This window comes from Haliotis cracherodii, unplaced genomic scaffold (genome assembly GCF_022045235.1).
Source record: "Haliotis cracherodii isolate W230 unplaced genomic scaffold, xgHalCrac1.p SCAF_1, whole genome shotgun sequence".
NCBI lineage: Eukaryota > Metazoa > Mollusca > Gastropoda > Lepetellida > Haliotidae > Haliotis > Haliotis cracherodii.
The window spans coordinates 24,798,539-24,824,452 of NW_027266264.1; the positions used below are offsets into that span (position 1 = coordinate 24,798,539).

Sequence of the window (25,914 nt, forward strand, 5' to 3'; positions counted from 1 at the left end):
CAATTAAAAACACTATCTGTAGCTGGAAAAGTACCAAACCTTGATGATGGTTGCCTGGTCTGAGCATGCGTGGATTAACTGCTATACATGTGAGTAGCCTCATGACTACGATAAACACACGTCGGCAGCCCTGAGGGGAGGGGTTGGAGACGGGTGGTAACTGCACAGCTGGTGGCATCGGGGTGGGCATCAGCTGATATATACCCGACTCCTGCCGTATGTTCAGTGAGAGCTAATAAAGCACCTGTCACACCAGTAAGGGAGCGTGGCCGCATGACTTTTCGGGTAAGTAAGTATCTGATGTTGTCCGACAGGTATCAAGTGGAAGGAAACCACCTCTTTTGGTGCTGTGTCTGTCGGCTGTGTTAGACTTTGTGAGACCTAACTGATATCCGATCAAAGTAACAGACTATTATCTCAACCACGTATAGACACTATGTTACGAAGAATGAAATGTGGGCATAGTGCTATTATATCGTCCTATTTTCGTATAAGATTATGAAGTGTATATGAACAAAATACATACTAATTTAATTTACGTCATTTTAAAATCAACCGTCGCTGTTTAACTGAGTGTGGCCTTTCACTAAGAACTAAGTTCAGATGCTCACTACAAACTTTGATTACTGACTCATCAAACATTTTTATTGTCAGGCTTAAGTTTAGGCATTTTAGTCAAGCTGGACAAACACATTGCTTATGAATGAGTATTGTTTTACGCCGCTTTTAGCAATATTCCAAACACGGAAATGGGCTTCACATACTGTACCCATGTGGAGAATCGAACCCGGGTCTTCGGCGTGACGAGCGAACACTTTAACCACTAGGCTACCCTACCGCCCTGAAAATGCCTGAGACACCCAAAAGTTAAAATGAGACAACCTACCAAAGGTCAATCTCACGTTTTGGAAGGCCATGTTTTAGTTAAATTTAGATTTAGTCAACAAATTCTGATGTCAACATAATTTAACAAAAGTGCACATTGACATGTAAAACCTGTGTTCACTAAGTAGCAGACCATAAACGAGTCCTTTAACATATTTTGTAGCTTCGAGACCTTGTCAACGATGGGAGCTCGTCATGAAAAGCCCCTAGCGAGAGCAGCATCTGGGACTCAGCCAGATGGAAGTATGAATGTTGCCCTGAGTCAGACCAGCCTGCCGGGGCATGACTTACATGGAACCATTATCATCATATACAAGTTCCCCGATGGAACACAAGGGGTGAGTACACCACCTGCACAGACGCCCGCTAGGTGGCAGTATGGGACCACCCACTGCGCCATAGTGATGCGCACTGCATGATGGGGACACAATGTACGGGTCCCTCGTGTGTGACATGTGGCAACCCTCCTGGGACTCCGGGAAGTATATGTCGCCTGTGGTTTCATGAGTTGGATAAAATCTGTAACTTTGTAATGTTATCAATGTTCTCGCAGGCTACAGTGGATCATACGGGTATTGTTATACTACCCTATTGAAAGGAAGAATACGTGATGTTTATGGCCCAAACATCGAATATGAAGTAATCATTGATGCTAAAATGTATATGTTGATATGCATCAATAATTCAGGAAACAAGACAACTGTCAATTGTGTTAAAAAGGAGCTTAACTTTGGGTAATTGTCAGTGCTAGCAAATTTGTGTCATGTCCCTAAGCAGGTCTGTGTTTTTCTTCTGACTCAAATGATGTGATGCAATTCAGTATAGAGTTGATTACCCTGCAATACCAAAAGATACTATCTCAGTTACACATTGCGGTAATTCGATGAGTAGATCTTGGTTTTAAATGGTTAACATTTGGGGAAGCATATCGCTGGTATTCTCTTACGAGTTTTGCACTTTGCAGTTACAGAGTGCAAGGGTAATTATACGTCCCAAAGGTAGGCAACGGGGAGTGTTCATCAACACAGTGCTGTGTATCACATCTCCATCACCACCTCCTGGCGGAACAACACATGAAACCCTTCACCATTGATCCCCAACACAGTATGGGGTATCTTACACAGTATACTGAATAGTTCGAGTTGCCTGTGCACTAAACATTCGCATGTACCCCCTGTTGCCAGAGAGACCACCCCAGCCCGGGAGACCAGTACAAGGGTACCACACGTGTAGCCTATCTGCCGGACTGTGGGGAAGGGAGAGGTGTTCTCCAGCTCTTGAGGACTGCATTTGACAGGAAGCTGACGTTTACCATCGGTCGTTCTACAACTACCAGTGAAGAGAATGTCGTGACGTGGAACGGTGTTAGCCATAAGACACTGGCGGTAGCAGGAACTAGCAGGTACACACAGTCCGGTACACCAGCACTCTGAACCATTGTTTCCCAAAGGTGGATTCAGCATTTTTTTAAAGGGAGTGGGTCCAAAATATCAAAATCTTCTCTCAGCCCATTTTACTGCCTTCAAAATACTCCGGGGTTCGGACCTCCTGGACCCCCTCTGGATCCGCCTATATTTCCAAAACTAATCACCAGTAGTGAGTGAGTACGGTTTTACGCCGCTTTTAGCAATATTCCAGCAATATCACGGCGGGGGACACCAGAAATGGGCTTCCCACATTGTACCCATGTCGGGAATCGAGCCCGGGTCTTCGGCGTGACGAGCGAACGCTTTAACCACTAGGCTACCCGACCGCCCCTAATCACCAGTAACAAAGCAGTCGATGTGAACATTAGAAAAACATATCATGTATATTTTATTGAAAGTTCTGAAAACTTACAACTCGAATCAATGGATACTGGTTAGGGGAGTAGAATCACTGGATTCTAAAGGCGAGTACAATCACTTCATTTTGGCTAGTCGAGCATAATCACTGGATACAGGTAACGCGAGTAGAATCACTGAATTCTAAAGGCGAGTACAATCACTTCATTTTGGCTAGTCGAGCATAATCACTGGATACAGGTAACGCGAGTAGAATCACTGAATTCTAAAGGCGAGTACAATCACTTCATTTTGGCTAGTCGAGCATAATCACTTGATACAGGTAACGCGAGTAGAATCACAAGATACTGCTAAGGCGAGTAGAATAACTGTACAATGGTAAGGCGAGTATAATTACAAGATATTTGTAAGGCGTGTAGAATCACTTGATATTGGTACGCCGAGTAGAATCCCTGGACACTGGTAAGGTTAGTAAAATCACTGTATGCTGGTAGGGCGAGTAGAATCAATGTACACTAGTTAGGCGAGTAGAATTCCTGAACACTGGTAAGGCTTGTAGAATCACTGTACACTAATTAGGTGAGTAGAATCGAAAGATACCGTGTTTGGTAAATGTACTGTACACTAGAAGCCCCGTGACCAACGGCACCACAATTCGCCGTGCAAGGTTGCGTCCCTTATGCGTGCAAAGATCCAATGATGGTGGGTTTAAACCCCAGGTTCTCCCTGCTTATGATTCTTGGTTTGTCAGTCCTAAACGTGTGATCGCGGGTTCTACTGAAGTTGTTAAAAATGTTAAGACATGCTTCACACAGTGCATCACGTTCTTCATGAAGCTAATATAACTCACATAAAATACAAAGTGGCGCTAAACCTCACTCACTCACCCACCCACCCACTCTCACTCACTCACCCAACCTACCCACCCACCCACTCACTCACTCACTCACTCACCCAACTACCCACCCACCCATCCAATCACATACCCACCCACCCACTCACTCACTCACTCACTCACCCAAATTTCACCAACACACCCAATCACCAACCAACCAACCAACCCACCCACTCACTCACTCACTCACTCACTCACTCACTCACTCACTCACTCACTCACTCACTCACTCGCCCACCCACCCACCCACCCACTCACTCACTCACTCAGTACATTTTGTTTCTATTCAGGTGGAGCTACCCGGATCCAACGTATCTAGTCCAGGTGAGGAAGGAACTGGCCAGGAAAGGAGTCACTGAGAACGGGACAACTGGTTCTTCCAACTTGTTCCCTGGGGACAACAGAGTCCACCCTGACGGTAAAGATGACAACAAGAAGGCGATGACGTGCAATGAACACTACGGTGACCATGCAGAATGTAGCAGACAGTGTTGTATATTCCAGCAGGAACGTGGAAGACCTGGAGGTAGGGACAGGGGCGGGCGACAGGCCCTGACAACACGTGCGTGTTGTAGTTATGGGCATCACAAGCGGCCACCAGGACAAGCTGTACGAGATCACCTGCCGGAGGCTGGGCACCATGACGTCGCCATGGTTGCATAACACGGAGAAATATGTTTGTTTGGTGTAGGTACCGTACTCAGCAATATTCCAGCTATATGACGACAGTCTGTAAATAATCGTGTCTGGACCAGACAATCTAATAATTGACATGATCATCAATCTATTCAATTGGGATACAATGAGATATATCAACGAAGTCAGCGAACCCTATCTCCCCTTACGACAAGCGTGGGTTGCTGAATATCAGTTCTAACTCCAATCCTTATGGGAAGAAATGTGTTTAGTTGTAATACTTGCTACACCATTATATACCCTTTTTAGAAATAACACTGCATTTCCTCCTGATCTTCTGATGCTAAACCGAGGCTGGTGGTTGAACTTTCCTTGTCACGTTGGCCGTGTCACTATGTCATGGTTGGGTTAGGCAAAAACCATGTTAAGAGAAGAACTGAAATGGCCATAGATGAACTGTAGGCGCGTGTTTTGGGTAGAGGTCCCGTCTGTTCACACCGTGCCGCTGGAGACTGGATTGAAGGTGTCAACATTCACTTATTCTGAAGGAAGCTGTCGACTTGCAGACTTTATCATTAGGTTTGTAACCTGGCTGTGAAACGTCTTGCATTTTCACCAGAGGTGTTCTCACCGGATATTGTGTAGGGCAAGCATTCATTTATGTATATATGTGTATGTACAAAGAAATAATAAATGTATATTAAAAATTGGTATCATGATTAATTTTGTAGGGGTGTAATAAAAACGTAATATTGTATTGGTATAACCGAGCAGCGATAAGGTGTCGGCTAGACCAGTGGCATCTTCCCGAGGCAAGGGAGTTAACTGACTGTAAAAGTCCAGTTTCTACCCTTGCGGAACAAGGGAACTCCAATGATTTCAGTCTTTATTACGACTTCTGGTCTGGTGGAATTATCCATACACCATGTTGCAACTGGGACACACGGGTTTGAACTTCTGGAAGCTGTCATCTATGCACTCCCGACAGAACACATGGCCGCATTTCTTCAGCCATTTTGGGTCTGTGATTGGACCAATACAAATAGGACAGCTTCTGGTTACACTCATATCAAGGAGCTTGACATCATTGCTACTTCCCTTCCTTGCTACCTTCCCACTGCTATTTCCAGGCGGGACTGTACTATCCCCACAGGGAACTCCATTGATTTCGGTCTTTATTCCGACTTCTGGTCTGGTGGAATTATCCATGCCACGTACCCTGTCTGTACTTGAAGTATGCCTTACATTCCTTGGCTCTCCGCCGACAGCATCAAGGTTGACGGTCAATGGATAGGGTGAGGGACTAGTGCCATGGTGGACACTGCCATTGTGATCAAATCCATATGCGCTTTCATCCGAACATGTCTGACCGACGACAAGAGTTGCCTTGGTTGTCTTGGTTTGTTGCCTCAGTTGTTGTCGCCTACCATCATCGCCATGTCTATCAGTGTGGTATCCCTTATGACTCAAATGATGGCTGTCATGTGTGGTGTCCCGGTGGGGCGCGGTATAGGTGTTCCCCTGTAACACTGCGCGAGTAGATACAGGATCTAACCTGGAATGCCTTGGAAAAGTTTGTGATGGGATGTGACTTGAATGTACGTCAGCAACGTTCAGCGACCTGTTTCCAGATTCACACCTTGTATCGCCATTGTGATGTCGATCCGGCAAAGAAAACATGGTCTCATTGTTTTCTTTGTTGTACCCAGAGTAGCCTCCCCTGTCCTGTCCATGCCCATCAACTCCTTCGTGATGTGCATTATTTCTGTGTCGTGTCACCCGGGTTTGTCTGCATGGTCTTTACTGGTCTTCCATAATCATCACCCTGTCCATCTACATGCCTGTGCCCTGCTTCTCGTGTGTCACATCTGTTTTTCCCGGTCAGGCATGAAAGCAGTATCCCGTACCGCTACCTTAGAAGATCCCGGTCCCATTGACCAACCTTGGTCATTCGCATTACGTGAACCTGGAAACGTTTCGGATCGCCTATCTCTGTGGCGTTTCTCACTTGTGTTCACCGGTCCTGTATGTATATCGGTTTCAGCCCTCTCACCATCTTCATACCCATCGACCGGACGGCTGTGATTCTGGTCTCTATTGTGGTAAGAACGTAGACTGTCCATTGGTGCCTTTCCATAGCTAGCCCTATCCTCATCCTCTGTTCTTGAAACTGCACATGATATTAACTTCCGTAAGGAGTTTCGACTTTTTAAGTTTTTCTCACGACAGAGAGGACTTCCTTGGTATTCACACTGGGTATACAATATATCGCCGATGGATTTGTCGATTGTAACCAAAAACACCTTCTGCAGAGACTGGTTGTCAAACTTAGCCACGGCTTTCACAGCGGCCCGGACAGCGTCTTCTGGAGATGCACCACCTCGACCTGACAAGCAAAGACATATACACGTTGAAAGGCAAACTTCAAACTGCATACAAGTATTTAGTTTTGTGATTGTTAACGAGAGTTCATATAGATAATACTGCCATAAAGGAAGGATGAAAGTCAAGCTTTTCAAGAAATTCAATTTGGTGAAACACATGTACGGTGATGCACGGGTGAGGCTCCGAGAGACAAAGGTTCATAATCAGGTAGACTCTGCCATTCGAACCCACGTTCAGCGGATCCTGTCACAGCTAAGGATCGCTACTCTGAATTGCGAAGACTCAGAACATATCTAATACAGGATATACAGGACGAGTCTGTAAATAATGACACTAGCGTTGGACATAATGATAGATGAGTTATGACACTGCTGCTGTATAATTTTTTTTGGGGGGACATCATGTCGATCCTTGAGTGATCACACTAGTAGTGTACAAAGGTTGTGTGAGTTATCCAGTCGATCTTTGAGTAATGACACCAGTAGTGTACATGTGTGTTGTTTGGGACATCATGTCGACCCTTGAGTGATCACACCAGTAGTGTACAAAGGTTGTGTGAGTTATCATGTCGATCTTTGAGTAATGACACTAGTAGTGTACAAAGGTTGTGTGAGCTATCATGTCGATCTTTGAGTGATGACACTACTACAGTAGTAGTGTACGTGTGTGTTGTTTGTGACATCATGTCGATCTTTGAGTGATGACACTACTACAGTAGTAGTGTACGTGTGTGTTGTTTGTGACGTCATGTCGATCTTTGAGTAATGACACTAGTAGTGTACATGTGTGTTGTTTGGGACATCATGTCGATCTTTGAGTAATGACACTAGTAGTGTAAGAAAGGTTGTGTGAGCTATCATGTCGATCTTTGAGTGATGACACTACTACAGTAGTAGTGTACGTGTGTGTTGTTTGTGACATCATGTCGATCTTTGAGTGATGACACTACTACAGTAGTAGTGTACGTGTGTGTTGTTTGTGACGTCATGTCGATCTTTGAGTAATGACACTAGTAGTGTACATGTGTGTTGTTTGGGACATCATGTCGATCTTTGAGTAATGACACTAGTAGTGTACATGTGTGTTGTTTGTGACATCATGTCGATCTTTGAGTATTGACGCTACTACAGTAGTAGTGTACGTGTGTGTTGTTTGGGACATCATGTCGATCATTGAGTGATTGGGGCGGTCGGGTAGCCCAGTGGCTAAGGCGTTCGCTCGTCACGCCGAAGAACCGGGTTCGATTCCCGACATGGGTACAATGTGTGAAGCCCATTTCTGGTGTCCCCAGCCGTGATATTGCTGGAATATTGCGGCATAAAACCATACTCACTCACTCATTGAGTGATGACATCCATTCAGATGTCATCGTTGGTGGCAACAAGCAAATTTTGTGGGGGACATCATGTGGATCCATGTACAAATGCTGACAAAACACATTTTGAAGTGTTGTTAGTTGGGCCAGCTGCCTTGAATAATCCGCTGCAAAGCTTTTTTACACTCTGTTTTACAGAGGCAGACGTTCTGCCTCACATACATATTACATATGAAATGTAAGGTTCCGTGTTATCGTCAGTGTCAAACAGAGAAGTTCTGTCTTTATCAATGTACAGGGCTCCCAGCTGAAAATACATCTACATCCCAAACTACATCCACAACGACAGTTCATGTTAGCTTACATAATCATGCTAATATAATCAACAAACGCTATGACGTAGCTGGAATATTGCTGACTGCGACGTTAAACAACATTCACTCACTCATTACGTTGTGGTCTGGTTGTTGCCTGTGCGCACGACAGAAGCTGCCAACGAACACGTGCACATCATTTCTGTGCAAAGAATACTTACATGAATACTTCTATAATAATCATCAATGACATATAAGATGAGTACACATATCTTACCTGTACCAAGAAGAGGAATAGCCAACACTTTCACTTCATACTTCTCTGCTTTCTTCATTATTGTCTTGTATAAGTGTTCCGTTTTCTTCACCCATCTGTTGGTATTGACAGGGCTTTTGATGACGGCGTGAAAGACATAACTAAATGGCGATGGTTCAGATAGTTTCGTGGTGTGAACTGACCACGACTTGAAACGTCTTGCTTTCCCCTTTAGTTCTTCTCTTTTCACAGCAAATTCACTCGAATTTTCTTTCAGAGCCCTTGTGACAAAACTCTCATGTTCAAACTCCAGCCCTTCCCCCGTCACAACGCCACTGGCGTCACTTATCGTTGTGATGTCCCCGACGTACGTGACCACCTTCATCTGGTTTGCCATCTCAAATAGTTTCTGAGTGGGTTGTGGACGGGCACCTGCCATCCTCTCCTCTTCTCGAGCCTGCAACATAAAACCCCAAAGTGTTGAATGTTGGCTGGTTCTGTGCGTTCATTTTATGTACTTTCTTCACAAATGCATCACCACACATGAAATGCAAGTCATGGCCTGATTCCAACCAACTTCAGAACTGCAGGAACGCATCAAATCATATCAAGTCATGTTACACGATTTAAGGACCTTGCAGTTTTATTTTAGACCCTTTACCTATTTTGAAATAACTGAAGATAAAACAATATCCACTTCTTCGAATTATTATTCCTTGCAAAAGGTTTTCAACGAAAGACCATCATAAAATACATTACCTGATTACACAATGTCATTATTCATAAATATCAACGTGAGATGACCCCGAAATTTAGAAATAGAAAATATCTTGACGCGTTAACGTAATTGTTATGTGATTTCAGGAACGTTTTAGTTGAGTGGTAATTTGTGTAAATTGTGTCACGGTAGCGTTAACAGTTTACTATGTCAACAAAGGCAGCCACTCTAATTATTCACGATGTTTCTTAATGTGCAGGAATAAATGGATTAATGTTGAACTTTGTTGCAATACACAATAGTCAACTTTACTTTAAACAAAAGTTTCAATTCTGAGTCTTATCATGCTTGTATCTTTTAAGGAGATCTTTTTTTCAAAGGCATACACATTTTCCTATTGTTTCACAAATAACACAGTAAAATCCTCAGAGTTTTCTTAATTTGACATAGTCCAGGAGGTTTACAGAATCAACAGTGTACCTTGATAGAATTTAAAACCATTAGTGCACATTTTGACCTAAACTGACTGAGCATTCGCCATAAAGTGTCAATATGGCCGCCTCGGCTGTTGTTATAAAACTCGGGTTCAAACCTCGAGAACAAATTCAGATATTCAGATGTCATCGTTGGGAACAAGTAAACGAAGTTTCAGCTCCAGAGGAACACAGCTTGCTGATGAGATGATGTTTACGGTGTGAGGAAATGCATTTTGAAAGAAATCAAGATCACTGTCCAAAGTGCAAATTTCAAAATGTTGGTGAAATAAGGAACACATATGTTGAGCCCCTACACTACTACACATACCGTATTCGACGTAATAAGCGCCCTGGAAATATAGCATCCTATCTACTTTCTGCTCTCAATATAACTACTGCAGGACCAGTTCACGATCGCCGAGCACAACCATGTTGTTTACGGATGCGGTGACACCCACTTCCTGGTTCGACTGTTGGCTGTGCTTGACGAGTCCCTCTGGCTGTCTACCATGGCAGGCCTACAGGGCACGGGAGACACATATGATAGATACTAACCTACACAGGCTCAAATTACATATAATACGCGCCTGCCATTTCCTATGTACTCACCCTCGATGAACACGACAGGACTGCAGTCTTGGGCGACTGATTTCAAACCGAATCTAGGAAATTATGTCACGATTCAAAGGGTCAAAGTGAACTAGACCCCATAGCTGTTTTTTGTATATGCTATCTAAGCATGTTGCAACAGATAAAGATGTCGTCGGTGTGGTGATGATAGTGAAGATTACATGCGAAAACACCGACCTTTGAGTTGATTAGAATCATCAATATTGCAAATGCATATTAATTTTAATATATGACAACTTAGGCTACGTATGATTTACTGCATTGATTAGAATTTACAATGTCTTAAATAGATATAACATTTCATTCACAGATTCAAAATGATAGTTTCATACTCTTTTCATATTTATACAATTTATATTGCAATAGATACACACAAACACATCAAAATACCATTGATTTATTGGGCATATGATAACCAGTCGATGAAATGAAAAGTTGATTTTGAAATAGTAAGTGTATATTCTCCTAGGGAACATCGGTATTACCCTGAGTTGAGATCGGTGAGAGGTCGGTATCGCCCGTCACATTATAACCAGTGAAACCAAGTGTCGTCTGCACTGGACTGTCACTGACACGCCGCGTAAAGTGTAGTCGCAAGGGAAGTTACTCCTCCTGGCATAGCATCGCCCGTCACATTATATATCACAGTGAAACCAAGTGTCGTCTGCACTGGACTGTCACTGACACGCCGCGTCAAGTGTAGTCGCAAGGGAAGTAACTCCTCCTGGCATAGCATCGCCCGTCACATTATACCCAGTGAAACCAAGTGTCGTCTGCACTGGACTGTCACTGACACGCCGCGTCAAGTGTAGTCGCAAGGGAAGTAACTCCTCCTAGCATAGCATCGCCCGTCACATTATATATCACAGTGAAACCAAGTGTCGTCTGCACTGGACTGTCACTGACACGCCGCGTCAAGTGTAGTCGCAAGGGAAGTAACTCCTCCTGGCATAGCATCGCCCGTCACATTATACCCAGTGAAACCAAGTGTCGTCTGCACTGGACTGTCACTGACACGCCGCGTCAAGTGTAGTCGCAAGGGAGGTAACTCCTCCTGGCATAGCATCGCCAGGGCTATCGTGACAAACTCGTGCGATTCCGGGACAAACCAATTACGGAAAGATGCGAGTCATGACGAATGTCGGCCACGATAGTCTGTGTTTTGCGGGGCTCAACCACTTTTGGTACGATGGATGCCGATCCCTGAATCCGAATGCGGCATTGCATGCCATGACATGTTCATCTGTTACACAGATACCGACATGAAAACGTTAAAATGTTTTTTTCGTCTTTTTTTCTTACAAATCAATCAAATATTAAGGTTTAAGCTTATGAGCACGCATGGTCACGCATTCTATGTGCAATTCCCAGTCTAATTTACTTGTACAAGCTGCGTAGACTAATATGACTCAAGAGTTCTATAATTGGATACGTAAAGATCCGGGGTAGAATAGGTCTCCAGCAACCCACGTTTGCCGTAAAAGGCGACTATGCTTGTCATAAGAGGCGACTAACGGGATCGGGTGGTCAGGCTTGCTGACTTGGTTGATGCACGTCATTGTATACCAATTGCATGGATCGATGTTCATGATGTCAATCACTGGAATGTGTGGTCCAGACTCGTTTATTTACAAACCGCCGTCATATAGCTGGAATATTGTTGAGTGTGGCGTAACAATCTGTCACTGAGAACGGGACAACTGGTTCTTCCAACTTGTTCCCTGGGGACAACAGAGTCCACCCTGACGGTAAAGATGACAACAAGAAGGCGATGACGTGCAATGAACACTACGGTGACCGTGCAGAATGTAGCAGACAGTGTTGTATATTCCAGCAGGAACGTGGAAGACCTGGAGGTAGGGACAGGGGCGGGCGACAGGCCCTGACAACACGTGCGTGTTGTAGTTATGGGCATCACAAGCGGCCACCAGGACAAGCTGTACGAGATCACCTGCCGGAGGCTGGGCACCATGACGTCGCCATGGTTGCATAACACGGAGAAATATGTTTGTTTGGTGCAGGCGCCGTACTCAGCAATATTCCAGCTATATGACGACAGTCTGTAAATAATCGTGTCTGGACCAGACAATCTAATAATTGACATGATCATCAATCTATTCAATTGGGATACAATGAGATATATCAACGAAGTCAGCGAACCCTATCTCCCCTTACGGCAAGCGTGGGTTGCTGAAGATCAGTTCAAACTCCGATCTTCATGGGGAGAAATGTGTTCAATTGTAATACTCGCTACACTATTATATACCCTTTTTAGAAATAACACTGCATTTCCTCTTGATCTGGGGGCACGGGTGGCCCAGTCGTCTAAGGCGCCGCGATTCGCTGTGCAGAGTTGCGTCCCTTGGGCGCGCCAGAAACCTATGATTGTGGGTTCGAATTCCGGTTCGCCCCGATTATGTTTCTAGGTATGTCAGCACCATACCCGTGCTCGTGGGTTTCACCAAAGTGGTAATCGTCAGAGGCCTGCATCACTTGGGGTCTTTCCTCCCACGTTATGCTGACACGCCGCAATATAACTGGAATACTGTTAAAAGCGGCGTTATACTCACACTTACTCACTCCTCTTGATCTTCTGATGCTAAACCGAGGCTGGTTGTTGAACTTTCCTTGTCACGTTGGCCGTGTCACTATGTCATGGTTGGATTAGGCAAAAATCATGTTAAGAGAATAACTGAAATGACCATGAACAGTAGGCGCGTCTTGGAGGACTATGTGTTTTGGGTAGAGGTCCCGTCTGATCACACCGTGCCGCTGGAGACTGCGATTGAAGGTGTCAACATTCACTTATTCAGGACGCTGGCGACTTGCAGACTTTATCAGTAGGTTTGTAACCTGGCTGTGAAACGTCTTGCATTTTCACCAGAAGTGTTCTCACCGCATATTGTGTAGGGCAAGCATTCATTTATGTATATAAGTATATGTAAAAAGAAATAATAAATGTATATCAAAAATTGGTATCATGATTAATTTTGTTAGGGTGTAATACAAACGTAATATTGTATTGGTATAACCGAGCAGCGATAAGGTGTCGGCTAGACCAGTGGCATCTTCCCGAGGCAAGGGAGTTAACTGACTGTAAAAGTCCAGTTTCTACCCTTGCGGAACTAGGCTGGCATTTCAGGGTTCGAACGTAGCGCAACCCATGGCCTTTACAAGTTATGTCACTTCTATGTCCATCCTATTTACCATTCAAATTCCACCTCTGATATCACCTGCATTCGCTTCAAACAAATGGAGGCGCCTAGTGAAGACCATATGGTCCAGTATCAAGATCCATATTGTAATATAACGGGTCTTACTTCGCGGAGTGCATCAAATCACGTGAGAAACCTTGATTTTGAAAATATGTGTTGACGCTAATTTGACGGTACACATGCTTTGCAAATCCAGCAATCGACCGGGATCTGCACGGCAGTATTATACGAGCCGGGTGTTGATTGCGTTACGCGATTTTGATTGGACTATACATAGACTCTTTAGCCCAGCCAAATTATAACTCCATAATTCCAGCCTTGTTCGACAAGAGTGGAAACTGGAATTTTATAGTCAGTCAACTCTCTTGCCTCGGGAAGATGGCCCAGTGAGTTCGGTGCTGCCATTCCACATACAGAGTTGTGTCCCTTATAATAAGTGCCAGGATTCACTGGTCGTGAGTTCAAAGCTTAGTTTCACCCTGATTACGTAAACGTGGGTTCACCACAGTCGTAATAGTTTACGAACTGCGTAATGATGGGCTTTCCTCCTTATGACCCTGACACGCCGTGATATCGCTTTACTTCGGTGGCAGATTGTTACTGGTGCTCACATCCTGTATTTGGAAACATCTTAAACTATTAATGTAAGATTCATAAACTACAGCGACACATCAGTTTTTTAATATCATATTCATATCACATTGCGACCAGTGAATATCCGGGGTAGAATAGGTCTTCAGCAATCCATGCTTGCCAAAAAAGGCGACTATGCTTGTCGTTAGAGGTGACTGACGAGATCGGGTGGTCAGGCTTGCTGACTAGGTTGGTACACGTCATCGTATCCCAATTGCGCAGATCGATGCTCATGATGTCAATCATTGGGTTGTCTGGTCAAGACTCGATTATTTACGAACCGCCGTCATATAGCTGGAGTGCGTCGTTAAACAAGAAACGAACAAACAAATCATATTACATTGCGCATGTACTGGAGGATAGCAATGTAACATATAAATATGTCTACTCGAGTCTTTTGTACAGTTCAAACATCCTGTTACTTACATTGAATAAGTTAATGTAAACACAACAGAGCCGCATCATGAACTGAAACATGAACCACAGCCAGGATTCTCTGACGAAAGCTATGCAAGGAGGAGTTACTTCCCTTATTTGCCAAGTCGGCGAAAGATCAAAGACGGCCAACTATAAACCAGTGTAGTTAGTTGCTTTCATAACCATGGATTCTTATCTTACCAAGATATCTGGTCTATGTTTCAATTCGAAAATACACATCTGAATGACGTATTTAATTTATGTCAAATATGTGTTGAAATGAAAAGATATATATAGTGTTATACCCTATCTCATTCTTCAAAGTACCCGTGAAGATCCGGGGTAGAATAGGTCTTTAGCAATCCATGCTTGCCGTAAAAGGCGACTATGCTTGTCGTAAGAGGCGACTAACGGGATCGGGTGGTCAGGCTCGCTGACTTTGTTGATGCATGTCATCGTATCCCAATTGCGTGGATCGATGCTCATGATGTCAATCACTGGATTGTCTGGTCCAGACTCGATTATTGACAGACCGCCGTCAAATAGCTAGAATACTGCTAAGTGCAGCGTTTAAAAAAACCCACACAAACACAATCATTCCTCAAATACCGTCACTCTTGTTAATACATCATAGCTAATATAGAGGAACACACTTCACCTTTATTCATCCCATATAAACTTCTGTCGGAGAAACGAGAATTATAATTGCCGAAACGCACGAAATGGCCACTGTTTACAAATATCATGTATGTGTTACAACTTTGTTCTTGGTCAGATGATAGCCACGTTTAGGTGAGGGGAAGAGGTGTTTCGACCAGCCAGGGGAATCCGTACATTTCCAAACAGAGAATGCAAACCCCCACCCTCCTGGCATCCAATTATTGTTTGTTTGTTTTATGTTGTTTAACGCTGCACTCAACAATATCCCAGCTATATGACAGTGGTTTGTAAATAATCGAGTCTGGACCAGACAATCCAGTGATTCTCATCATGAAAATCGATCCATGCAATTGGTATACGGTGACGTGCATCAACCAAGTCAGCAAGTCTGACCACCCGATCCCGTTAGTCGCCTCTTACGACAAGCACAGTCGCCTTTTACGGCAAGCATGGGTTGCTGGAGACCTATTCTACCCCGGATCTTTACGCATCCAATTAAAGAACTCTTGAGTCATATTAGTCTACGCAGCTGGTACAAGTATATTAGAATGGGAATTTCACATAGAATGCGTGACCATGCGTGCTCATAAGCTTAAACCTTAATATTTGATTGATTTGTAAGAAACCAAAGACGAAAAATACATTTCTAACGTTTACATATCGGTGTCCGTGTAACAGATGAACATGTCATGGCATGCAATGCCGCATTCGGAATACCACTTTCACGGATCGGCATCCATCGTACCAAAAGTGGTTGAGCCCCGCAAACACAGACCATCGTGGCCAACATTCGTCATGACTCGCATCTTTCCGTAATTGGTTTGTCGCGGAATCGCACGAGTTTGTCACTATAGCCCTGGCGATGCTATGCCAGGAGGAGTTACCTCCCTTGCGACTACACTTGACGCGGCGTGTCAGTGACAGTCCAATGCAGACGACACTTGGTTTCTCTGGGTATAATGTGACGGGCGATGCTATGCCAGGAGGAGTTACTTCCCTTGCGACTACACTTGACGCGGCGTGTCAGTGACAGTCCAGTGCAGACGACACTTGGTTTCACTGGGTATAATGTGACGGGCGAGGCAGACCTCTCACCGATCTCAACTCAGGGTAATACCGATGTTCCCTTGGAGAATATACTCTTACTATTTCTAAATAAACTTCTCATTTCATCGACTGGCTATCATATGCCCAATAAATCAATGGTATTTTGATATGTTTGTGTGTAACTATTGCAATATAAATGGTATAAATATGAAAAGAGTATGAAACTATCATTTTGAATTTGTGAATGAAATGTTATATCTATTTAAGACATTGTAAATTCTAATCAATGCAGAAAATCATACGTAGCCTAAGTTGTCATATATTAAAATTAATATGCATTTGCAATATTGATGATTCTAATCAACTCAAAGGTCGGTGTTTTCGCCTGTAATCTTGACTATATATCATCTCCCGACGAAATCTATATCTATTGCAACATGCTTAGATAGCATATACAACACACAGCTATGGGGTCTAGTTCACTTTGACCCGTTGAATCGTGACATAATTTCCTAGTTTCGGTTTGAAATCAGTCGCCCAAGACTGCAGTCCTGTCGTGTTCATCGAGGGTGAGTACATAGGAAATGGCAGGCGCGTATTATATGTAATTTGAGCCTGTGTAGGTTAGTATCTATCATATGTGTCTCCCGTGCCCTGTAGGCCTGCCATGGTAGACAGCCAGAGGGACTCGTCAAGCACAGCCAGCAGTCGAACCAGGAAGTGGGTGTTCCCGCGTCCGTAAACAACATGGCTGTGCTCGGCGATCGTGAACTGGTACTGCAGTAGTTATATCGAGAGCAGAAAGTAGATAGGATGCTATATTTCCATGTTTGTAGATCGAGTGGTGTTAGGCTAATGGATATCATAATCCTTCAGCACGGATGCGTAGATTGTGTTATCATGTGATGTGATTTGTTGTTCACCCATATTTATTAATTTATTCAATATGTTCAAGTTACAGGGGTGTAAGTGATGATGCAACGTATAACATTTATTGAATCTGACCAATTGACATGCTCATTGCTAATTGGTGAACTTTCGCTTTCGTTTTATGTAGATGCCTTCGGTAGAGTTATCTCCCCTTAATATTTACAAAGGCTATGTTGGGCTACCCAGTGACTGCAGGTTGATTCGGCTATTTATTATATTTTCAGGCCAAGTGAGGTAATGTCGTCGCGGGACGTCCGTCGTCGTCCAGATATTGTTATATATTACTTTGTCATTTTTGTTAAATACGTAGTGCTCTTTGGTACATGTATAGTTAGTAGTGGGACTCAAGATAATTGTTTTTTGTGATGTTTCAACTTGGACCTTTATTTGACCTTTGCACTTCAATCATAGTGAAAGCTGAAACTTTTTATGACCATTACTGAAACATTTTGTTTTGGAATGTAATGAAATTTAGTATACCGTATTCGACGCAATAAGCGCCTAAGGCGCTCGCAAAATTAGAAAAAGGGGACTCTTATTAGAATATAGTTTTGGTAAGAAAAAAAACAGAGTTGAAAGATCTGTAATATTTTGGTTTATGTTGACAGCCTTATATGATACTAAAGAAAAGTCTGTGCGTATTTTACACGACATATATATTTTCCAGAATTTAAATGCCCATAATTAATGGTGCATATAACACTCGAGTGCGTATTATGCACGAATAAATAAGTCTTGTGTACACTGATCAATCGGAAGGGGTGCTAATTGGGAATATATCAGCGCATAACGCACATATATCAGCACATAACGCCGTGGGCGCTTATTACATCGAATACGGTATGTGATAATCTAAACTCAACTCCTTAAACTGATCATACAGTAAGACAATTAAGCTACTCCATAGTTCACATAGTTAATTTCATGCCTATTGAACCTGTGCTGAGAGTAAGGTAATTTAGGTTAATTAAACGAAATTGTAACATATATACTCCCTAAACTGTGAGTCCCCTATCCCTACTCAGTACTTTAATCTAATTAGGACTGATCCATTACACCTGTAGGTATATTCCCTCTTTGCCTAAAGAAAAATGTCTAACAATTGGGACGTCTAACTAATGGGACGTCTAACTAATGGGACGTCTAACTAATGGGGTATAACCTGTAGTAGTGGTGGGGCTCAACATATGTGTTCCTTACTTCACGAACATTTTGACATTAACACTTTGGACAGTGATCTTAATTTCTTTCAAAATGCATTTCCTCGAACCGTAAACATCATCTCATCAGCAAGCTGTGTTCCTCTGGAGCTGAAACTTCCTTTGCTTGTTCCCAACGATGACATCTGAATATCTGAATTTGTTCCCGAGGTTTGAATCGGAGTTTTATAACAACAGCCGAGGCGGCCATATCGACACTTTATGGCGACTGCTCAGTCAGTTTAGGTCAAAATGTGCAGTAATGGTTTTAAATTCTCTCAAGGTACACTGTTGATTCTGTAAACATCCTGGACAATGCCAGATTAAGGAAACCCTTAGGATTTTACTGTGTTATTTGTGAAACAATGGGAAAATTTGTATGCCTTTGAAAAAAAAGATCTTCTTAGAAGATACAAGGACGATAAGACTCAGAATTGAAACTTTTGTTTAAAGTAAAGTTGACTATTGTGTATTGCAACAAAGTTCAACATTAATCCATTTATTCCTGCACATTTAGAAACATCGTGAATTGTTAGAGTGGCTGCCTTTGTTGACATAGTAAACTGTTAACGCTACCGTGACACAATTTACACAAATTACAACTCAACACAAACATTCCTGAAATCACATAACAATTACGATAACGCGTCAAGATATTTTCTATTTATAAATTTCGGGGTCATCTCACGTTGATATTTATGAATAATGACATTGTGTAATCAGGTAATGTATTTTATGATGGTCTTTCGTTGAAAACCTTTTGCAAGGAATAATAATTCGAAGAAGTGGATATTGTTTTATCTTCAGTTATTTCAAAATAGGTAAAGGGCCCTAAAATAAAACTGCAAGGTCCTTAAATCGTGTTACATGACTTGATATGATTTGATGCGTTCCTGCAGTTCTGAAGTTGGTCGGAATCAGGCCATGACTTGCATTTCATGTGTGGTGATGCATTTGTGAAGAAAGTACATAAAATGAACACACAGAACCAGCCAACATTCAACACTTTGGGGTTTGTAAGTTTCAGGCTCGAGAAGAGGAGAGGATGGCAGGTGCCCGTCCACAACCCACTCAGAAACTATTTAAGATAAACCAGATGAAGGTGGTCACGTACGTCGGGGACATCACAACGATAAGTGACGCCAGTGGCGTTGTGACGGGGGAAGGGCTGGAGTTTGAACATGAGAGTTTTGTCACAAGGGCTCTGAAAGAAAATTCGAGTGAATTTGCTGTGAAAAGAGAAGAACTAAAGGGGAAAGCAAGACGTTTCAAGTCGTGGTCAGTTCACACCACGAAACTATCTGAACCATCGCCATTTAGTTATGTCTTTCACGCCGTCATCAAAAGCCCTGTCAATACCAACAGATGGGTGACGAAAACGGAACACTTATACAAGACAATAATGAAGAAAGCAGAGAAGTATGATGTGAAAGTGTTGGCTATTCCTCTTCTTGGTACAGGTAAGATATGTGTACTCATCTTATATTTCATTGATGATTATTATAGAAGTATTCATGTAAGTATTCTTTGCACAGAAATGATGTGCACGTGTTCGTTGGCAGCTTCTGTCGTGCGCACCGGCAACAACCAGACCGCAACGTAATGAGTGAGTGAATGTTGTTTAACGTCGCAGTCAGCAATATTCCAGCTACGTCACAGCGTTTGTTGATTATATTAGCATGGTTATGTAAGCTAACATGAACTGTCGTTGTGGATGTAGCTTGGGATGTAGATGTATTTTCAGATAGGAGCCCTGTACATTGATAAAGACAGAACTTCTCTGTTTGACACTGACGATAACATGGAACCTTACATTTCATATGTAATATGTATGTGAGGCAGAACGTCTGCCTCTGTAAAACAGAGTGTAAAAAAGCTTCGCAGCGGATTATTCCAGGCAGCTGGCCCAACTAACAACACTTCAAAATGTGTTTTGTCAGCATTTGTACATGGATCCACATGATGTCCCCCACAAAATTTGCTTGTTGCCACCAACGATGACATCTGAATGGATGTCATCACTCAATGAGTGAGTGAGTATAGTTTTATGCCGCAATATTCCAGCAATATCACGGCAGGGGACACCAGAAATGGGCTTCACACATTGTACCCATGTCGGGAATCGAACCCGGTTCTTCGGCGTGACGAGCGAACGCCTTAGCCACTGGGCTACCCGACCGCCCCAATCACTCAATGATCGACATGATGTACCAAACAACACACATGTGCACTACTACTGCAGTAGTGTCATCACTCAAAGATCGACATGATGTCCCAAACAACACACACGTACACTACTACTGCAGTAGTGTCATTACTCAAAGATCGACATGATGTCCCAAACAACACACACGCTGAACGTGGGTTCGAATAGCAGAGTCTACCTGATTATGAACCTTTGTCTCTCGGAGCCTCACCCGTGCAATGTGTTTCACCAAATTGAACTTCTTGAAAAGCTTGACTTTCATCCTTCCTTTATGGCAGTATTATCTATATGAACCCTCGTTAACAATCACAAAACTAAATACTTGTATGCAGTTTGAAGTTTGCCTTTCAACGTGTATATGTCTTTGCTTGTCAGGTCGAGGTGGTGCATCTCCAGAAGACGCTGCCCAGGCCGCTGTGAAAGCCTTGGCTAAGTTTGACAACCAGGCTCTGCAGAAGGTGTTTTTGGTTACAATCGACAAATCCATCGGCGATATATTGGAAACCCAGTGTGAATACCAAGGAAGTCCTAACTGTCGTGAGAAAAACTTAAAACGTCGAAACTCCTTACGGAAGTTAATATCCTGTGCAGTTTCAAGAACAGAGGATGAGGATAGGGCTAGCTATGGAAAGGCACCAATGGACAACCGTCCACGTTCTTACCGCAACAGAGACAAGAATCACAGCCGTCCGGTCGAGAAGTACACTCAAATTGGAGATGAAAGGAGAGATGAAACCAATTTTCACCGAAATCAATATACTGGATCGATCGAGCGAAATGAGAATCACAACAGATATAGACCAGAAAGTGAGTATGACGGTAGCTATAGAAAGGTATCAACAGACCACCGTTCAGGTTCTCATCACAACAGAGACCAGAACCGCAGATACCCGGATGAGGGGTACGGACCAATTACCTATGGGTATGAAGATGAGAGGGCTGAAACCGATATACATACAGGACCGGTGAACACAAGTGAGAAACGCCACAGAGATAGGCGATCCGAAACGTTTCCAGGTTCACGTACTGCGAATGACCAAGATTGGCCGGGATCTTCTAAGGCAGCGGTACGGGATACTGCTTTCATGCCTGACCGGGAAAACAGATGTGACACACGAGAAACAGGGCACAGACATGTAGATGGACAGGGTGATGATTATGGAAGACCAGTAAAGACCATGCAGACAAACCCGGGTGACACGACACACAGAAATAATGCACATCACGAAGGAGTTGATGGGCATGGACAGGACAGGGGAGGCTACTCTGGGTACAACAAAGAAAACAATGAGACCATGTTTTCTTTGCCGGATCGACATCACAATGGCGATACAAGGGGTGAATCTGGAAACAGGTCGCTGAACGTTGCTGACGTACATTCAAGTCACATCCCATCACAAACTTTTCCAAGGCATTCCAGGTCTTCTCGTGCAATGTTACAGGGGAACACCTATACCGCGCCCCACCGGGACACCACACATGACAGCCATCATTTGAGTTATAAGGGATACAACACTGATAAACATGGCGATGATGGTAGGCGACAACAACAGAGGCAACAAACCAAGACAACCAAGGCAACTCTTGTCGTCGGTCAGACATGTTCGGATGAAAGCGCATCTGGATTTGATCACATTGGCAGTGTCCACCATGGCACTAGTCCCTCACCCTATCCATTAACCGTCAACCTTGATGCTGTCGACGGAGAGCCAAGGAATGTAAGGCATACTTCAAGTACAGACAGGGTACGTGGCATGGATCATTCCACCAGACCAGAAGTCGGAATAAAGACCGAAATCAATGGAGTTCCCTGTGGGGATAGTACAGTCCCGCCTGGAAATAGCAGTGGGAAGGTAGCAAGGAAGGGAAGTAGCAATGATGTCAAGCTCCTTGATATGAGTGTAACCAGAAGCTGTCCTATTTGTATTGGTCCAATCACAGACCCAAAATGGCTGAAGAAATGCGGCCATGTGTTCTGCCGGGAGTGCATAGATGACAGCTTCCAGAAGTTCAAACCCGTGTGTCCCAGTTGCAACATGGTGTATGGCGTCCTGACGGGGAACCAGCCGGAGGGGTCCATGGATGTAGCCTTCAGCGGGGAGCACCTGCCTGGGTATGAGACCTGTGGCACCATCAGTATCACATACCATCTGCCTAGTGGCATACAGAGGGTAAGTGTCATTGCAGTTACTAAAATGCATGGCGTCTATACACATTAATATATACGTGTCAGACTCTAACGTCAAGTTTAAAGTGGTACACGTTGAAGTAATGTGAACTATTTTAATAGCGATGCATTGTTTACAGCAAAATAACAATATAAAAAGCATGAAGAAATTGGATATTTTATATATATATATGTCTGAAACGATATTTTGGAGTTTTCTTCATTTCCTACCCTTTTCGCAAACACCTCGTGTCAACACTGAATTTCAGTGATCCATTCGTATATTTTTTCTTTTGTCTTTTCCGCCCAGTGGTATTTTTTTCGGCAGATAATAGAGACTTGTAATTATCTGGCGTAGACGTTATATATACATGTATATATGTGCAGCCTGATGTTTGGGTGTGATGTTATTAAAACTTAAACTATACCACATGGTTTCGCAGGAAGACCACCCGAACCCAGGACAGCCCTACAAGGGAACAACGAGACGAGCTTTCCTGCCAGACTGCCGAGAAGGTAGAGATGTTCTCCGCCTCCTGAGGAAGGCGTTTGACAGGAAGTTAACCTTTACCATCGGTCGTTCTACAACTACCGGTCAAGAGAATGTCGTAACGTGGAACGACATCCACCATAAGACAAACATGGAAGGTGGACCTACGAGGTAAACCGATGGTGTTTGTTTATACGTCGAAATTATAATGTTATATGAACTATTTGTTTCGAAGCAATTGAAATACTTCTGTTCAGATCAGTAGCACCAATACAAGTATTCAGCAAGCTGTCATATTCTCAAGTACATATTACGAGATACTTGCGAGAGATAGGATAAGCATAAACAGTAACACATCCTACATGAATCTTACTAATTAAAACTGGCACTACATTGCTCTGATTTAGTCTTGGCGTGTTGTTTATGCGTAACGTCAGTGACGTGTTGTAGTAACACTGACATTCTGTTCGTAGATTCGGCTACCCCGACCCAGGCTATCTGGAGCGGGTGCAGGACGAGCTTGCCAGCAAGGGTGTGACGGAAAACAAAGAAACGACGTTTTAGCAGACTCCGTCGTCTCTGAATGACGGACCTTCAGGTGTCGAGAGAAGCATAGACATCATAGCCACACCACGTATACGGAAGTGCTGTATGTTCCTTGTAATCCACGCATGAGCCAGGTTACATGAAAAAAAAACCTGTTAAGACTTATATACTGAATGATTTCGATCAGAGACACCTGAACCAGGTGATGAAGAATGAGCCACGTTTTATAAATAATTCACATACCCGATGTACGTACGATTCTATATGATGACATTAATGTGGTACAGGGGGGTTTAGGACTACGATGGAGCCCCATTCGTACGAGGCGACCAATGAATCGTTGGTCACGCTGGATAACTTAATTGACTGCGTGTAAGCTTACCCCATGGTGTCGGACTTTGTACATTATATCAATCAATGTTTTTTTCTCGTCCTGATTCCACAATGTACAGGCCTCAATGAACAAATAGTTATTTCTTATGTTCGTCCTTTTAACTGCAAACATTGTTTGAGAATGTCTGTATTTGTGTTCCATGTGTGATAGGAAGGTGTTATATATCCTATTACTATAAAATCGATCTAAATCGATCTAAAATCGAACCCAGTTCTATTCCCCAGGAATAGTTATTGTTCCTATATATAAATGTGACCAAACCCTCTCAACAACATATGAAATCTCTGCTGTAAGCAGAATCCATTGTGCGATTCCTACGATATCATAACCAAGTTTTTATGAATCACTCTAAAATAGTGATGATACCAGGTGTTAGGTGAAAGACGAGTCTATCCAATGTGAGCGTATCGTGCCCGAATGGGGGAACCCGTCACAAACGCATGGGAAGGCACGTCGTTTGATCGCCTGAAAAGACGAGGGAACATATAGAAATAACAATCTTCGACTATTTTGGAGGACCCTATGCCTGCGTTATATGGGGGTTGACTGTTGACGGAAGCAGTGCAGAGTGAAGGGACGGAAGAACAATTATAATCAGATGTCGTTAGGCAATATATTATGTGTATATTTGTAAATCCTGTGCACATTCCTTTGCATGTTTACACAGATTTTTTCCAGGTTGTTTATTCATGGTTGTCAGTGATGTATTTAAGGATTTTGAATATTACGTTGTCAGTAATAAATCATAAAGTAGTTTATTGATGTTATTGAAACGATACGTTTTCTTATTTAACAATTTCACGATTGTCCGTTGTTGCTGGTACCTTAGCGTCACCCTACATGCATCAATTACGTTACCCTACATACTTCAATGTACTTCACCCTACATACGTCAATGTACGTCACTCTACATGCTTCAATGTACGTCACTCTACATGCTTCAATGTACGTCACCCTACATACTTCAATGTACGTCACTCTACATGCTTCAATGTACGTCACTCTACATACTTCAATGTACGTCACCCTACATACTTCAATGTACGTCACTCTACATGCTTCAATGTACGTCACCCTACATACTTCAATGTACGTCACTCTACATGTTTCAATGTACGTCACCCTACATACTTCAATGTACGTCACCCTACATACTTCAATGTACGTCACCCTACATACTTCAATGTACGTCACTCTACATGCTTCAATGTACGTCACTCTACATACTTCAATGTACGTCACCCTACATACTTCAATGTACGTCACCCTACATGCAGCAATGTACGCCACTCTACATGCTTCAATGTACGTCACCCTACATTCATCAATGTACGTCACCCTACATGCAAAAATGTACGTCACCCTACATGCATCAATGTACGTCACCCTACATGCATCAATGTACGTCACCCTACATTCATCAATGTACGTCACTCTACATACTTCAATGTACGTCACCCTACATACTTCAATGTACGTCACCCTACATGCAGCAATGTACGTCACCCTACATGCAGCAATGTACGTCACCCTACATACAGTATACGTCACCCTACATGCATCAATGTACGTCACCTACATGCAGCAATGTACGTCACCCTACATGCAGCAATGTACGTCACCCTACATGCAGCAATGTACGTCACCCTACATGCAGCAATGTACGTCACCCTACATGCAGCAATGTACGTCACTCTACAAGCAGCAATGTAGGTC

General features: G+C 43.2%; 2 protein-coding genes and 1 pseudogene across 3 annotated transcripts; 2 read left to right on the forward strand and 1 right to left on the reverse strand.

The window, feature by feature from the left end:
• Positions 1-1,067: 1,067 nt before the first annotated feature.
• On the forward strand, positions 1,068-4,292 carry LOC139462288 (probable E3 ubiquitin-protein ligase DTX3). Its single transcript, XM_071243908.1, has 3 exons — positions 1,068-1,223; positions 2,070-2,287; positions 3,855-4,292. Exons 1-3 carry the CDS (start codon positions 1,068-1,070, stop codon positions 4,225-4,227), a joined length of 747 nt encoding a protein of 248 aa, XP_071100009.1. The 3' UTR covers positions 4,228-4,292.
• An 820-nt stretch (positions 4,293-5,112) lies between these two features.
• Positions 5,113-10,095, reverse strand: LOC139462293 (uncharacterized; annotated as a pseudogene).
• Positions 10,096-16,241: 6,146 nt separating this feature from the next.
• On the forward strand, positions 16,242-24,905 carry LOC139474975 (uncharacterized). 2 transcript variants are annotated; one of them, XM_071258188.1, is made up of 5 exons: positions 16,242-16,329; positions 19,423-19,855; positions 20,977-22,772; positions 23,212-23,429; positions 23,732-24,905. In XM_071258188.1, the coding sequence occupies exons 2-5, from the start codon at positions 19,441-19,443 to the stop codon at positions 23,820-23,822; spliced, it is 2,520 nt and encodes an 839-aa protein (XP_071114289.1). In that variant the 5' UTR covers positions 16,242-16,329; positions 19,423-19,440; the 3' UTR covers positions 23,823-24,905. The 2 variants fall into 2 exon arrangements, with proteins under 2 accessions (XP_071114289.1, XP_071114281.1); XM_071258180.1 differs by lacking the exon at positions 16,242-16,329 and adding an exon at positions 16,742-16,835.
• Positions 24,906-25,914: the final 1,009 nt, after the last annotated feature.

Excerpts from the sequence above, each read along its gene's own strand:
- LOC139474975 (XM_071258188.1), top strand. The coding sequence starts at position 19,441 with ATGGCAGGTGCCCGTCCACAACCCACTCAGAAACTATTTAAGATAAAC. Across the intron at positions 19,856-20,976 it reads TATTCCTCTTCTTGGTACAG|GTCGAGGTGGTGCATCTCCA; the intron begins GTAAGATATGTG and ends TTTGCTTGTCAG. Across the intron at positions 22,773-23,211 it reads TGCCTAGTGGCATACAGAGG|GAAGACCACCCGAACCCAGG; the intron begins GTAAGTGTCATT and ends ATGGTTTCGCAG.
- LOC139462288 (XM_071243908.1), top strand. The coding sequence starts at position 1,068 with ATGGGAGCTCGTCATGAAAAGCCCCTAGCGAGAGCAGCATCTGGGACT. Across the intron at positions 1,224-2,069 it reads TCCCCGATGGAACACAAGGG|AGAGACCACCCCAGCCCGGG; the intron begins GTGAGTACACCA and ends CCCTGTTGCCAG. Across the intron at positions 2,288-3,854 it reads GCGGTAGCAGGAACTAGCAG|GTGGAGCTACCCGGATCCAA; the intron begins GTACACACAGTC and ends GTTTCTATTCAG.